We start from the raw sequence: 17208 nt of genomic DNA, 5'->3' as shown, positions 1-17208 counted from the left end.
TCAGTGGGTCAACACTGTGGACCCATCTTCCATGGGTCTCTTGCATTTATACACAACTTGTTAGATATGCCAAGAATACACATCCCTGAAAACCCTTTACACAGTCCCCTTCTCAGTAATGTTTACAGTGAGAAACCTTGAAAAATGAAGTAATGTCTCCCTCCCTGGGCAGAGAGCAGACTTCCTTCTAAATAGTTATAAAACCATAATTTCTCAAGGTCGTTGTTCCTCGCTCTCACAACAAACTACTATAATGTGCCTTCTTTGTTTTCCTTGTAGAACTTGGGTGAGGAGGCCTGCCACAAAACTTTCAACCTTTTTAATTCATATAATTTTTTAAGAATATTTTTTAGATGTTGATAGGCCTTTATTTTATTCATTTATTTGTATGTGGTACTGAGAATAGAACCTAATGCCTCACACACGCTAGGCAAGCATTCTACCACTGAGCCACAACTCCAGCCCTAATTCATATAATTTATTTGATTCATATGTTTAATTTGTATCTTGTTGTGATTACTACCTTGAATTTTTTTATTTTGAGAAAGTAAAGACCAATTCTGCTGTAATATGTGTCACCTGCCACCATATTCTAGAAAAGGTATTTAGATGCATTTTATCATTTTGTGCCAGATAGAACTCTAATTATTTTTTAAATACAGAAATGGTATTATGGAAATTGAGTCTTTCTAGTATCAAATAGTCACTTCATTTACAAATTTAATAGTAAACATACAAGTGGTATAAGAGTATACTTTATTTTTACAGTTTTTACCCACCTATTGATGAACCAACTATTGGAAGTAAAAATATTGATCTCTCAGGACGACAGGAGAGAAAACAAATCTTCAAAGGAAAAACATTTGTATTTTTAAGTGCCAAACAGGTAATGTTTCCCAAAGAAAACATTACAGAATAGCACACATTAGTACTCTTCGTAATAGTTATTAATGGCATTTCATTTGGGAACATTATGTAGCTATGAGAAATAGAATAAAAAACTGCCTAGGCACCAGAACCTGCCAAGTAATCCTGTGTATGATTACAGTATTTCTTATTATCAGTTAATTAAGCTTATATAAATAAACTGGACAGGACAGAAAACTTATATCTTAACTTCTTTAGTTGGTAAACATTTGTGGAATGTCTTGTCTATCAAAATGCCGATTCCAAGAGTTTATGTTGTAGTGGAGAATTATGCAGGTAAGTTAGACTGTGTGGTAAATGTGATGAACCACAGGCAAGGTAAATATTAAAGGGCTGCAGAGACACCTGCTGAACCAGGGATTTTTTCCGAAGTGGAACCTTAAGTTGCCCATTCAGGAAGTAGAACAAATTCTACTTCGAATCCCTAAATTCTTAAATACGAAGAATGTACTAAAAAAAAAAAGAACTGTGGCTGTTACATCACTTTTTAAAAATGTTTCTTTTCATTTTTAGCATAAGAAATTAAGTTCAGCAGTCATTTTTGGAGGTGGAGAAGCTAGGTTGATAACAGAAGGAAATGAAGAAGAAGATAGTTTCTTTTCAGCTCCTGGAATTTGTGTTGTTGATATAGGAATAACAAATACACAGATCTTAATTCCTGACTCTCAGAAAAAATGGGTCCATTCAATTATGGATATGCTCCAAAGGTACAGAATTATTCTATATTAGTTAAGAAAAAAAATGCAAGGAGGAGATTTTATATGTAACTTTCCTTGTTGTACTTCATTTTAGCAGTATAAAAGTAGATCGACTTATTATAAAGGATTTAACCTGTAGTATACATGAGAACTGATTGTGACTTGGTATGCTAGAATTAGAATATCTGCGTACATAACAACTGTACCTCAAGATTGCTTGCCTTTTTTACTCTAGAATTTATAGAACTTCTCTCTCTAAATTAATAAAGTAATATTGTTTTTCCGTAGAATATATTGCAAAGTGAAAAGTCAGAACGTAATTTTTTTTTCTGAAATTGAAGCTGAAATGTATTTGCCTCTTGATGTTTATTACTCGTTAAAATGCATATAAAATTTCTATCCATCTTATATGGGCACTTACGCATGTTCATACTGGTGAGGGAGAATATAAAAGAGCTACATCAAGCGTTTGTTTCCATAGACTTTTTGTTTTTCTTTTGTGGTATTGAAAGTTGAATCTAACTCTACTACTCAGCTGCATCTCCAACCCTTTTTATTTTTTATTTTGAGGTAGAATCTCACTGAGTCGCCCAGGCTGGCCTCAGAATTTTGATACTCCAACCTCAGCCTTCTAGTGAAGTAGGATTACAGTTGTGCACCACCACACCTGACTTCCTTAGACTCTATTACATAATATTAGCATTGTTGAAGCCAAAAACTAATAGAAATACCAGACTTGGCTGTCTGTTGATTAAATTTCTATTCACCAGCAAAAAGCATTTGGGGCCTAGAATGTAATGTCTGAAAAGTCCACAACTAGCTCCCTCCAAAAGACCCATGTTTCCTTTCCCAGAAGTCCTTTTGACTATGGGAATTGCTTTTTTTCTAAACAGATTTCCCAAAATAAAAAGTTAAAATTTAATCATCTGTTGTGTAAATATTTTACTTACTAAATATGTATTAACCATTATAAAAGCAGCTTTTGTAACAAAGCTACACCATTCTGCTACTACAACAAAATATACTGTATTTTTCTAGAACCTTAGATGAAATTTGGAAACTCTGCCTGTTATTACTTTATCATCTCCTTTCCTCATCTATTTGCCAGACTTGCACAAAATTGGATGAATTATAAATGATACATTGCCATTGTCCAACCATGCATAAATGGTTTATATACAATAATTATATAATTAGTTATTTTTAATACTGCAATAAATATCTTACAGTCTGCCACTTTATGTGCTAGATCCTTGATCATTCTGAATCCTGTTATCTTCATTTATCTGCTTGTACTTTTTCCTTCCTTCTTTCTTTTTTTTGTTCTGTGTGTGTGTATGTGTGTGTGTGTTATTAGGGATCCAGCCCAGGGGTGCTTCACCCTCAGCCCTTTTTACTTTTTCTTATTTTGAGAGTCTTGATAAGTGGTTTGAGCTGCCTTCAAACTTGCAATACTCCTGCCTTAGCCTCCTAAATTACAAGGATTACAGGCGTACACCACACTCAATTTACCTGCTTGCTGGTGTATACAGTTTCATTGTTTTTTAATGTATTCCTAATATGAATTTGTATGTGTCTCTTTTATTTAACTTTGTAACATGGTTATTTGCTACATGTAATCTTTGTTATTTTCTCATTTGTTTTTTTTTCTTTTTTTAAATTATTTTATTCTAATTAATTATATATGACAGTAGAATACATTTATGCACTTGGATATATCATACATAAATGGGGTATAATTTCTCATTTTTCTGATTTTACATATTGTAGAATTACTTCGTTCATGGAACCATATACATACATAACGTTTCATTGTCTGTTTCATTCAACTATCCTTCCTATCCACATATCCCCTCCCCTCCCTTCACTCCCATCTACTTAATCTAAAGTAACTCTGTTCTTCCCTAGTGCCCCCACTTACTGTGAATTAGCATCCACATATCAAAGAAAACATTTGGCCTTAGATTTTGGGGGATTGGCTTATTTTGCATAGCATGATATTCTCCAAGTCCATCCATTTACCAGCAAATGCCATAATTTCATTGTTATTTAAAACTGAGTAGTATTCCATCAAATATAAATCCACATTTTCTTTATCCATATCGTAAGTATTTTGATTTTATACTTTTTTTTTTTGGTAGTGCTGAACCCAGGGCCTTATGCATGCTAGGCAAGCAGTAAATTATTTTTTTCCAATAGTAGAATGTTTCACTTTGTGAATATATCAGTTCATTTATACAGCTTCCAGATTTACCATCTGGTTTTGAAACCTTGATTCCAGATTTTTATAATTGTAAACATTGTTACCATTTTTGTACCTTCCCCTCTTGGTACTTATACAAGATTTCCTTTTAAAAATATTTCTATTATCAGGTATGCTTGCCTGTGCCTGTAATCCTAGTGACTCTGGAGGCTGAGGCAGGAGTATCACAAGTTTGAGACCAGCCTCAGCAACCTAGCAGGGCCCTACGCAACTTTGCAAGACCCTGTCTCAAAATAAAAAAGGGCTGAGGATGTGGCTGAATGGTTAAGCACCCCAGGGTTCACTCCTCAGTACCAAAAAATGTGTGTATATGAAATAGGAATAGAACTTCAGAATCATAAGTTATGTGAATGCTCAACTTTACAGTAATATAAAACTATTTTCCATCTTACATCCCTACCCACAAGATATGAGAGATCCTTCTAGATGCATATCATCTTTTTTTAAATATAAATTTTATCGTGGGTTTTTAAAAAATAGTTCTTGTTAGTTATACATGACAATGAATCCATTTTGACCTAATTATACAAGCATGGAATATATCTTGTTCCAATTCAGACCCCAGTACCTCAACATTTGGTATTGTCACATTTTCATTTTTACCTGGTGAATGGATTTGTAATCATTTCTTACTGTGGTTTTGATTTGTGTTTCCCTAATCACTAGTGATACTTAATTCTTCACACATTTATAAAACATTTGATTTCCTTCTTTTGTGCAATACCATTTATGTCTCTTGTCCAGTTTTCTGTTAATTATGTTCTTTTCCTTTTCTTCTCTCCTTATGCAGAGGGTGAAATTTAGGGCTTTGCAAATGCTAGGCAAGCACTCTACCATTGACCTATACTCTCAGCCCTGTGTTCTTTTTAATACAAATTTACCCAGTATTATTTATACCCAGTTTTATATTTTCCTATTTTTATTTTCTTCAGTTTTAGTCATTAGTGTATGTGTGTTTAGTTCTATACAATTTTATCACATGTATGTCTATATTCATCACTGGAGTCAACATAGAAAACAGTTCCATCACCACAAAGACCCTCACACTGTCCTTTTATAACTATATCCACCTCCAAATCTCCTTTCCCACTATTCATTCCTTGTCCTGAAACCCTGCCCACCACTTACTTTGTTTCTAACATTTTTTTTTTTTTTTTTTTTCCTGTGGTAGTAGGGTACTGGGGGATTGAACTCAGGGGCACTCCACCACTGAGCTACTTCCCCAGACCTATTTTGTATTTCATTTAGAGACATGGTCTCACTGAGTTGCTTAGCACCTCACTTTTGCAGAGGATGGCTTTGAACTCAAGATCCTCCTGCCTTAGCCTCCTGAGCCGCTGGGATTACAGATATGAGCTACCCCACCGGGCTTTTAAATAAAATGTATTTGAATGAAATCCTACAGCATGTAGCCTTTTGGTATTGGCTTTTTTCACTCAGCAAAATTCCTCAGAGATTCACCTAAGTTGTATCAATAGTTAATACTTGTTTATTGCTGAGTAGTGTACCATGGTACCAATATACCACAGTTTACTGTCATTCACCACTGAAGGAAATTTGTATTGTTTACAGTGATTGTTACAAAATAAAGCTGCAGTGAAAATTCATTTACAGGTTTCTATGTAAACAAGTTTTTATTTCTCTGGGTTAAATGCACAGGGATACCAATTGCTGTGCCTTATGGTAATTACATTTTCATGTATTCTTTTTGATCTGTAGCAGTTTTCTACATTTTCTTGATGTTATAGCCTTTTTTCACTTCAGTACATTGCAAAATCTGTTACCACTTTATAACTTAACATTTTTTAGTGGGATGAAAAAGAAGACATTACTTAGTTTTAATATAGTAAAAATTAATATCCTTTTATAATCAATTCTTTTTGTATTTCTATGACTTTTATTCATAGATCAAGAAGACATTTATATTTTTCTAATATTTTGATATTTTGATTTGAAATTTTTTTATTCATTTTATTTTTGGTACCAAGAATTGAACCTAGGGGACCTTTTACCACTGAACTATATCCCCCACTCTTTTTTATTTTGAGACAGGTTCTCACTAAGTTGCTTTGGGTGGCCTCCAACTTGGGACCCTCCTGCCTTTGCCTCCTATATTGCTGAGATTACAGTTGTGTGCCACTGTTCCAGGTTATGATCCTTTTTTGGGGAGGTGGGTACTAGGGATTGAACTTGGGCATTCAACCACTGAGCCACATCCCCGGCGCTATTTGTATTTTATTTAGAAACAGAGTCTCGCTGAGTTGCTTAGCGCTTTGCCATTGCTGAAGCTGACTTTGAACTTGTGATCCATCCTCCTACCTCAGCCTCCTGAACCACTGGGTTTACAGACGTGCACCACCACACCCAGCTAGGCTATATATGATGTTTTTAAAATCTTGGTTTGTTAGTGTAATACTATTATAATTGCACATACTGTTGAATCCTGTTTAAGTAAATCAATACACACACAAAAAAGTGTTAAGTATTTTAGACTAATATAACCACATAAAACATATTTACAATGAGTATTAAAAGATATTGTGTAGCTTTTTGTTAAAATTTAGGGGCTGGAAATCAAAACCACCCTAAGATTCCATCTCACCCCAATTAGAATGGCGATTATCAAAAATACAAGCAACAGGTGTTGGCAAGGATGTGGGGAGAAAGGTACACTCATACATTGCTGGTGGGGCTGCAAATTAGTGCAGCCACTCTGGAAAGCAGTGTGGAGATTCCTTAGAAAACTTGGAATGGAACCACCATTTGACCCAGCTATCCCACTCCTTGGTCTGTACCCAAAGGACTTAAAATCAGCATACTACAGAGATACAGCCACATCAATGTTCATAGCTGCTCAATTCACAATAGCCAGATTGTGGAACCAACCTAGATGTCCTTCAATTGATGAGTGGATAAAGGAACTGTGGTATATATATATACAATGGAATATTACTCTGCCATAAAGAACGATAAAATTATGGCATTTACAGGCAAATGGATGAAATTGGAGACCATCATGCTAAGTGAGATAAGCCAATCTCAAAAAATTAAAGGACGAATGATCTCGCTGATAAGTGGATGATGACACATAAGGGGGACGGTGGGGGGAGTTAGTGTTAGGGTTAGGGTTAGGGTTAGAGTTAGGGAGGGGGACAAGAATGGAGGAAGAAAGGACTGTTTAGAGGGAAAAGAAGGATGGGAGGGGTGGGGGGAAGGGAAAAAATAATAGAATGAATCAAACAACATTATCATATGTAAATTTATGATTATACAAATGGTATGCCTTTAACCCACGTACAAACAGACAAACAACATGTATCCCATTTGTTTACAATAAATAAAAAGAGAAAAAAAGAAAATAAAAAAAGAAAAAGTCTCCATTTTTAAACTCATGTATTGACAAACTGTAATATGAGCTATTTTATGAAATTACATAAATTTTAAAAACAATGTAGAAAATTATTAGGGAACTCATCTTCCAAGTTTTCAACACTCAGATACTCTTCACTGTGTTTAATACGTTACTTTTAGGAAAAAAATAAAAAATTGAATTGTTATATAAAAAAAAAAAAATTTAGGGGCTGGGGTTGTAGCTGAGTGGTAGAGCACTTGCGTAGCACATGAGAGGCACTGGGTTCAATCCTCAGCACCACATATAATAAATAAAGTTATTATGTCCATCTAACACTAAAAAATAAAAAGAGGGCTGGGGCGATAGCTCAGTTGGTAGGGTGCTTGCCTCGCAAGCACAAGGCCCTGGGTTCAATACCCAGCACCGCAAAATAAAAATAAAAATAAATAAATAAACAAATGAAAAGAAATCTTAAAAAATTTAGGTGCAGTTTCTATAAAGCATTACCTGAAAATTTTGTTGAGTATTCCTTGTTTTATAAAATCATTCATATTACAGAAAAGCAAAAAATAGATTCATCAGATTTCTTTACTGAGATACCTTAATATATATAAATTTTGGAAAATGACTTAATTTATTAAACTTATACACATGAACAGACATAACTTACACATAGTTATTTGTACTTCTATCCCTTCTTCCCCCTCTCCTCCTTTCCTCTTTTAGAATCACAGTTATCAAATTTGTTTTTAAAAATTTATTTTATTATTTCATGTGCATATTACTTTTTATTCTGAAAATAATTGAATTTTAGAACTAGAAAATTAGGTATCCTTTCCTCTAGCTCCTTATTTTACAGATGAAGTTAACTGAGTCACTAACAGATGATGAACTTGACCTAATAAAGTTTCCCAGTGAGTAAGCTAGTGCTCTGTGTATTTCAGATTCTGTCCACACCATAAAATTCTGCTGTGACTTTGGGAGGGAAAAAAAGTGTATTCAGCTTGATACCATTTCAGTAAAAGTCATTTTAATATATTATACTTAAACTATTTTTTTCTAACAGGCAAGGTCTTAGACCTATTCCTGAAGCAGAAATTGGATTGGCAGTTATTTTCATGACTACAGAGAATTACTGTGATCCTCAGGGCCAGCCCAATATAGGTAATTAAAGCATTATCTGATTGATTTCTTAGCAACATTATTATAGAAATTGATGATGGATTGTATGCACTTTGGAGTTGTACCAGCCAGATGTGACTGTATTCACCTTCCTTTAAAACTAAACAGTGTATTCATTTATTTATTCACAAAGTATTTCTGCCATTGCCATGTACTAGTCATTGTTCTAGGTGCTGAAGATTCCAGTGGTGAAAAAAGTAAAGAAGAGCCCTATTCTTGTGAACTTTATATTCTAAAGGTCAAGATTCAAATAATGAACAAGCAGAAAAACACACACCATGAGTTTAGACAGGGCCAAGTACAAAAAAGAAAGCAAAACAACGTGATGTGATAGTGACTGGAAACAGGTTATTTTAGAGAGTTAGTCAGGGAAGGTCTCACTGAACATGTGACATTTGAGCTTCATGCATCCTGAATGACAAGAAAAATCAAGCATGTGAGAATCTGGCATAGGATCCCAGGTAGAAGGAACAGATCACTCTGGTGTGGAGAATGGATTCCAGAGGTCCACAATGGAAGTGGGGTTATCAGTAGAAAGCTATTGTAGTAGTACTCAGAGATGGTTGTTGTTATTCCTTTTATATTCAGTCCTCTGTTGCTGGAGCCAGTCCTCTGTGGATGCTTAGGAATGACTATATATTCTTATACTTTTTATCTCTTTTTTGGAAATAAATCGATATTGTCATTATAAAGATCATTCCTTTATTATTTTCTTGTTATTTTACCTTAGAAAATTTGACCTTTTTTCTTCCTAATCACTGTCTCTTCTTTGCCTAGCTACCAAAACATCCAGCCTGTATTACTGTGCACATTTATTTGCTTTATGGTTGCTTTCTGCAGTTATTCCATGAACAGTTATTGCACTTTGGCTAACAGACAAATTAGAGAACAAAACCATATCATTATATGTTATCTGGGGGCAGGAGTATCATTTACACTGTAGTCCATTGAACGACACCTATGAAATTGGTGCTGAGTGCTCTGCAATCTTGGTTTAAATAGGTAAGGAATGTGTTAAGCTACATTTTGGAAGATGTAAACCATTTAGGGCCTAATGACCAGGAATTTATTAGTTGTGTAGGTCATTAGTGATTAGTAGTAGTAATAACTGTCATCTTTTGAGTATGTAGAAACTAGAGTTAGCATTTTACATACATTGTTGCAAAAATAGTTCTGGAGATGTGACTCAGTGGTTAAGTGCCCATGAGTTCAATCCTTACCACTACCCCCAAAAAACAAAACAAAAAAAAGTCTCTGTTGAATATGCATATCATCATTTTTATAGTTCCCACATTCCTAACCTTTCTCATCATGTTCCTGGTTTCAAAAGTGCCAGTACTGTTCATCAAATCTGATTCATTCTGCAAATGCTTACCTCTTTTGTGAAGATTTTCTAAGTTGTTTCTCTCCCACACTATCCTGCAAGTCAGAATTAATTTCTCTATTCCAGTAACATTTTTGTGGTGGTGGTGATGAATGGTTAGTTTGTTTTTTACATTCCAACTATAGAGTTTCTTCCCTCTTTGAAGATACAACCAGTTGTTTCCATGCCTCTTTTACCCTACTAGATTAATTGTAAGATCTTACTAGTTTTGGACCCCTGAGAGCAGCTAGCATAGTACTTATAGTAGGTGTAGTACTTGTAGTACTTATAGTACTTGTAGTAGGTGTAAGTATTTGCTTAATTTTACTAACCTATTGGTGTATGAAATTATCTTTATCAGTATGGAGCAACAAAATTCTTTCATCCACCTGTTATGATTGAAAGATCCTTCAAGATCATCTAATTTTTCTACTAAAAGACAAGTCACTGGGCATGGTGGTGCATGCCTATAATCCCAGTAACTGGAGAGTTTGAGTCAGGAAAATCACAAGTTCAAAATCAGCCTCAACAACTTAGCCAGGCCTAGCAACTTAACAAGATCCTGTCTCAAAATGAAAAACAAAAAGGAATGGGAACTGAGGTCAGTGGTAAAGTACCTCTGGGTTCAATCCTCAGTACCAAAATAAAAAAAGATTGGTTACTGGGCATAGTGATATATACCTGTAATCCCAGCAACTCAGGAATTTGAGGCAGGAGGATCCCAAGTTCAAGACCATCCTTAGTAAGACCTGTCTCAAAAAATATAAAGAACTGGGGATGTAGATCAGTGGTAAAGTGCCTCTGAATCAATTTCCAGTATCAAAAAAAAAAAAAAAAAAAAGTACTGAGTCTGACACAAGCAGCCAAAGAAGACGTAAGTAAATATATCAAGGTATCCTTGAACAGGATGTTATATAAAAAGTAAATCTGACTAAATAATGGACTTTATTTAATAATACTTTATCAACCTTAGCTTATTAATTTTAAAAATACACTATACATATGGATATTAGATGCTAACAGGAAGACTGTGGAAATTCTATTAGCTCCTCAACTTTTCATTTCTGTAAATCTACAGCTATTCTTTATTAATAAAATTTTCAAAGAAAAAAATAGAATTCTCCAAGTACTTCATGGCCAGTCCTAAAATTTGATTTCTGATTACTAGACCAGCACTTCTTCTAATGTGTTAAAGAATGAAATGTAAATTGTAATTAGTAATACTACTTGTGCATATTCATAGGTACACTTAGCATGGGTTACAAGTCATGGACCCCTCACATAATTTTATAACAACCAGTTTTGGGGGAACAGAGTGAATATCTCTTTCATTTCTTCCCTCCCCTTCTTCATTTTCTCTTTTCTGTTCATATTCATTCATTCATTTATTCAGTAAATATTTTTCAAATATTTGTTATATATTTGTAATCAAGCTAAGCGCCAGGAATAGTGAGGTGAGACAATCACACCAAATCCTTGCTTCATGATGTTTAGAGTAAGGAAAACATCATAAATAATCTTATTGTTAGTGAATACCAGTTACTCTGGGTCATAGATTAGATTTATAAATGTTTATTTTAGTGATTGATAAGCATTTATAATTTTTATTCTTTGCAAACTAATGTGCAAGCTAAAATGAATTACAGAGATATGTGCCTTTAAGGAAATGCAGTGGCAGAAATCATTTAAATAATTTGAATTTAGACTCAGTAGTAAATGCTTCTTAAGTACCTTCTGTATCATGAGGACCTAAACCAAGTAATAATATAGCTTAAATACTTAGCAAATGTCAGCTTTTAAGATTTTTCAATTAACAATTTCCTATATACCAAATATCACTCTAGGCCCTGAAGTTAATAGAAATGAAGAAGAGTTCATCGCTATTCTCATGGAGCTTCCGGTTTAATAAGTTATGATAATGGTAACATCTGACATTGGCATAGGGCTTACTACATTCCAAGCATTTCTTTCTTTTCCTTTTTTCCTTTTTGTGGTGCTGAAGATTAAACTCAGGGCCTAATGCATGTTAGGCAAATGCTTTACCACTGAGCTACCTCCCCAGCCCACTAAGCATTTTGCTAAATGTCATCTTGATATCAATTTATTTTGCCACAAAACAACTTTGTGAGGAATGTATTATAATTGTTCCCATTTTATAGATGAGGAAACTGAGGCATGAAGACGTTAAATAACTCACATCATGCAACTAGTGATAAGTGAATCTTTAGTGTGATTCATTAGGGTAGGATGGGAACAGAATTGAGGATCACATAGTCCAATGTGGGAGTTTCCAAAATAATTACTCCCAAAGAGTGATGCTTGAACTACATTGCTGTTCTGGGAACTAAATAGAGAATCATTATGGTTTTCTGGAGTAGTCAAAAAAGATATGGTGTTACATGTTTTCATTGCAAATAATGTATTCCTTTTTAAATTAAAACTTTCTTTGATTCTGATTTGTGTAGATGGCAGGGTAGATACACTTTCTATGGGGAATAAATGGAAGGGGTTTTTTTTGCTAAACTGACTTAAAACATCATTCAAATTAGAATTTAAGTTGATTTTATTTTTATGAAAGTTGATAATTCATCACAGCGAAAGAGTTAAAGTCATTTGTTTTAGATAAGCCCATCATAGATCCCACCCAACAGGCTGTTTATAGACTATTTCATTAAGTATTTATTGGCTCCACTGACTGGAGACCACCAGGTGCAATATTAGCTAATTAATTCTCAGTGTGACACTTTTTTTTAAAATTTTAAGTGATCAAATGTCCATCTTGTGTCTGGTAGTCATAATATTTTTATTTCCACTTATACATTTTATAGGATTAAAGACGACAACTCCAGGACCCAGCCTTTCACAAGGTTTATCAGTCAATAAAAAACTAATGCCAAAGGCTTCCATGAATACTACAACATGCGTAGCTGACACAGAATCAGAGCAAGCAGATACATGGTAAAGTTTCTTTGTTAAAACATTGTTACTATTGTTTTATCAATAGGTTAATAGAATACTCAAGAAGTGAAGTCAATGTCTTTAGCAAGTTATTCCTTAAGAGATAAAGCATGGGAGAATGAGATGTCAGGAAAAATGATATTTTAGGACAGGAATCAACAGATTTTCTATAAAGTAAATATGGCACTGTGGGCCACTGGTTTCTTGTAGCTACTTAATTCTGCCATTGTAACATGAAAGTAGCTGAAGACAGCCAGCATATAATTGAGTGTGGCTATATTCCAGTAAAACTTTATTTACATAAATAAGTGGCAGGCCTGATTTAGCCTATAGACTGTAATTTGTTGATTCCTGTCATAGGATAATTTGTTTCATACCTTTATAAATATACATGGAAACTAAAAGAATTATAGTACTGGTGAAATAAATTTGAAATATGGTAGTTTCCACTTACCTACAGTTTCACTACCTACAGTTTTAGTTACTTGTGGTAAGCTGTGGTCCAAAAATATTAAATGGAAAACTCCTGAAATAAATAATTCATAATTTTTAAATTGTACTCCTATCTGAATAGCATGATGAAATCTTTTAATGTCCTACCCAGGATGTGAATTATCCCTTTGTTCAGGGAATTCACACTTTATGTGCTACTTACCTGTTAGTTATTGGCAATCATGATTATCAAATTGACTGTCTTGGTATTGCAGTACTTGTGTTTAAATAATCCTTACATAGTATCCTAACTCTACATCACAATGCCTATGTCATTCATCTTACTTCATCTCATCACATAAACATTGTATCATCTCACATCACAAGAAAACTGAGTATAGTACAATATTTTGAGAGGCACTACATTTGTATGAATTTTGTAATAGTATGCTGTTATAACTTATATTATTCACTTTTAGTCTCTTCATCTAATTTATAAAGTAAACTATCTTAGTTTTATTTGTATAGGAAAAAATGTTTATATAGTTTCGTTCTATCATTGGTTTCAATCATGCATAGAATGTTTTGGAATGTATCCCCTAAAGATGGTGAGGTATCATATGTATATCTGTCTTGTATTATGATTATATTTAAATATTACTTTTAATTTTTCAGATACTTGATAGAGTCTGCCTAGCTATCTGAATAGTTAATATTTGTCCATAAAGATTGTTTTTCATTAGTTACTTGAAGAGGGATTCTAGGTTTTGTTTTGTTTTGTTAAAAAACAATGGACAGGATTAGCTTTTTTAATTCTGTGGTATTTTTTATTTAGTACAGTGTATTTTAAATATTCTATATCAATGTATTTATTTAATGTACTTGTGATATCACTATATTAGATCATACTTATTTTAATTTTTACTATCGTCATATTTTATATTGGGTCCAGATTTAACTTTTTAAAGTTTGGATAGAATCGTATCAGTTTATCTAAAGTGATCCTATTATTCTGGTACTTAGACCCTAGAATCATAAGAGTTTATTCTGATTTTCCAGTTTTTAAGGTACTTTTGCACAGAAATAATTTAAAAATTCTAAACAAAACAAATTACCTAGTATTATCACCTGGTTTAATTTATAATAGGATAGTAGGTGGATATTCCATGTGTGCTTGATAGTTATTTATAGTAGAACATGCCTCTACATATGTATCATAGGGAATGAAGAAGAGTAAGATATCAGCCTTCTTCAGGGCACTTCAATGACCAAGGAGCTACTTTCTTGGGATGATACAATATATTACCCAAATTATTATATAAATATAATTTTCTAAATCTATAGTACATTAGAACCATTTAAAGATCTTTGTTTCTACATAGAAGTTGCTATGAACTTTACCTTCTATTATTTTCTTTTGCTACAGTATGTTTTTGAGTGAAAATTCAAAAGAAATAAGTATCTCCAGGATGGAACAAAAAGAAACTGTACAGGAACCCTCCAAAACAAGCTTCAGTAATAACAACATAGTATCAAATACTTTGGTTAGGAAAAAAGTTCCAAACTATCAGCTTTCACCAACCAAATTCCCAGGTGTAAATAAAAGTAGAGATCAGTCTTCTCAACAGCAGCAGACAAACTCCATCAAAAACTACTTTCAACCATCTGCCAAAAAAAGGTATCTCTTTAATAACTTTTTTCTTGTATCTCTGGAAAAAAAAAAATAGTATTTTTTTATATTACTGTAGAAGAGTATTTTTTTAGTCTGTTCTGCTTTAGTATGCTTCTTTGGAAAGCTCTGGCCCCCTGTCTCCTTCATTCATTCTGAGTAGTACCCTAATTTCCTCCCTTTTTAAACCATTAAACAGATTCTTCTTCATCTTTCTTCTTCTATACCTTAGCTTATCTGTGGTTTTGTTTGCTGAACTTCTCTTGAGAAGAGTTTACTTACACCTGCATTCCAAAATCACCTTTTTGCTTTTTTCCCTTGATAACCTTTCTCACAAGGTAAAGTGAGTTTTACCTTAGTATAATCTTTGTGTATTTCTCCTCTGCCTTCCCAAATGAACATTGTTGATTCTTATTTTCAGTGGCTTATCAATCCTTTCCTTGCCATCTATTTGTGTTGTCAGCTCCCTCCTTCAAACTCTGACCATCTAAGTTATTACAAAAACCTTTTGAATAATCTGTGTGCCCAGTACCCTGACATTAAATTAGTGTTATTAGTACATCACATTTACTATTCAATTCACCATGAATCCCTTAAGCTCTTAGAGAATAGAGACTCAGTCTATGTCTTCTGTGGACTTCAGTACAGTTTGCATGAACAGAGTTTTCAACGTTTTTTGAGTGAATGGTACAGTATTGTATAGAATACTCTCAGTGATAGATTCACATAGTATATGCATTATAAAGTTTGTTTTATATTTAGCCAGTTTTGTTTATTATCTTGAATCCATCTCCCATTAACCCATAGGGTTATATACCCAATTTAATTTTTCCCTACCCACAAGTTCCCTACATTATAAAGTAAGCTGTGATCTCCTGGTAGTAGTAGGTCCTTTGTGTATTTATCTTTGTTTTCTTTCACTTTGATATATCAACTGATTCTACTTCAGCAAAGGAAATAGAGTTCTCCATTGCTTTATAGGGCCTGTAAGTCCTCTCAAAACAGAACATATGTGAATTGTGTACTGTTTTCAAATGTTTATTTGTTGATTTCTAATGATATTATTAATAAAATCAGGATTACATTGTGAATTAAATGGAGGGACTGGTGAATAGTGACAAATTTTAGAAACTGCTTAACCGTGTTGATCTTCTGGTTTTGTTCTCTTTTCTTTTTAAATCTAAGGGAAAGGGATGAAGAAAATCAAGAATTGTCTTCATCCAAATCAGCAAGAATAGAAATGTCTTGTTCTCTTTTAGAACAAACACAACCTGCTACACACTCACTATGGAAAAATAAGGCAGAAAATCTATCTCAGAATGAACCTGTGGACCAAAAATCAAATAACTTATTTATAGATGATGAAGATTTAGAATCCAGTGTGAAAAATTCTTCTGATAAATCTCTTTCTTCAGAAAACCTTAGATCAATAAAAAGAAAAGAAATAGATGATTTGTCCATAGAAGATGAAATATCAAAAGAGTTACTCAAGAATATGAAACCTGAGTTAGAAATTGAAGTGAAAGTTCAAAAACAAGAGGAAGAGTTCAATATAAGAAAGAAGCCAAGGATGGAAATAGAAACAAATACTAATTCTAATAATGAAACAATACCAGAAAGTAGCAAAATATCTGTAAGTAACATTTTTAAATGAGAACTTTTGCCAGTAGAAACTTAGAATGGTAAAAACTACTTTAGATTTTGTATTCACAGTATGAGCATCCATACTTGTCTACTTGAAAAAGAAATTAATGTCTTGAACACTCAGTATGAAGTATAAGAATTTGTTGATCCATTAGGTAAGTATAAAAATACAGTGGTTTTTCAGCTTGATAAATTAAATGAAAACAAATAGAACTATTACACATGATTGTTTTGGTAGACTTCCAGATTAAACTATACTGCTATAAAAGACGTTTGACCATGCTAGTAAGTATGGAGGATGCTTTAAAAGAATAAACAGCACAGAAAATTGAAGGACATTAGTAGAACCAAGTACTTTATCTACTAAGTAAAATTTTAGATTAAAACGTGTATGACGTCACTAGGATATTTGTTATGAATTTTGCTCTTTACTGTGCTTTTCTGTTTTCATGAATGTTGGTAATTTATCTTACTTTCACTAAGAAGGCTCTTCATGTTATTTCCTATTTTAGGTATCAGTGAGTTGACCAACTTTCTGTAGTGATTAACTCATTAGATGAGAACACAGATCTGATGAAACTAAAATGTGAATTCTAAATTATGTTCTCATATTTTTGAGTATTCTCTAAGTATATAATTTATATGAATTTTGATGGCTTCCAGTTATTTGCTTCAATACTCATACTAGAATATTTCTACATTTATTTTTATTTTCATCTC

The 17208-nt window shown here is 33.2% G+C and overlaps 1 protein-coding gene across 2 annotated transcripts in view; it reads left to right on the top strand.

Annotated features, from left to right (window-relative positions):
* NBN (nibrin) overlaps nt 1-17208 on the top strand; it is a 35986-nt gene that overhangs the window by 12897 nt on the left and 5881 nt on the right. For both annotated transcript variants that reach the window (XM_079143781.1, XM_079143780.1), the window contains 6 exons: nt 769-886; nt 1441-1634; nt 8307-8404; nt 12614-12743; nt 14602-14853; nt 16030-16477. In XM_079143781.1, coding sequence (XP_078999907.1) covers nt 769-886; nt 1441-1634; nt 8307-8404; nt 12614-12743; nt 14602-14853; nt 16030-16477 — 1240 coding nt within the window. The remainder of the gene's footprint in view (nt 1-768; nt 887-1440; nt 1635-8306; nt 8405-12613; nt 12744-14601; nt 14854-16029; nt 16478-17208) is intronic.

The sequence above is a fragment of the Sciurus vulgaris genome (genome assembly GCF_902686455.1).
Source record: "Sciurus vulgaris genome assembly, chromosome: 1".
NCBI classification, from domain to species: Eukaryota; Metazoa; Chordata; class Mammalia; order Rodentia; family Sciuridae; genus Sciurus; species Sciurus vulgaris.
This window is presented reverse-complemented; position numbering and strand designations above follow the sequence as displayed.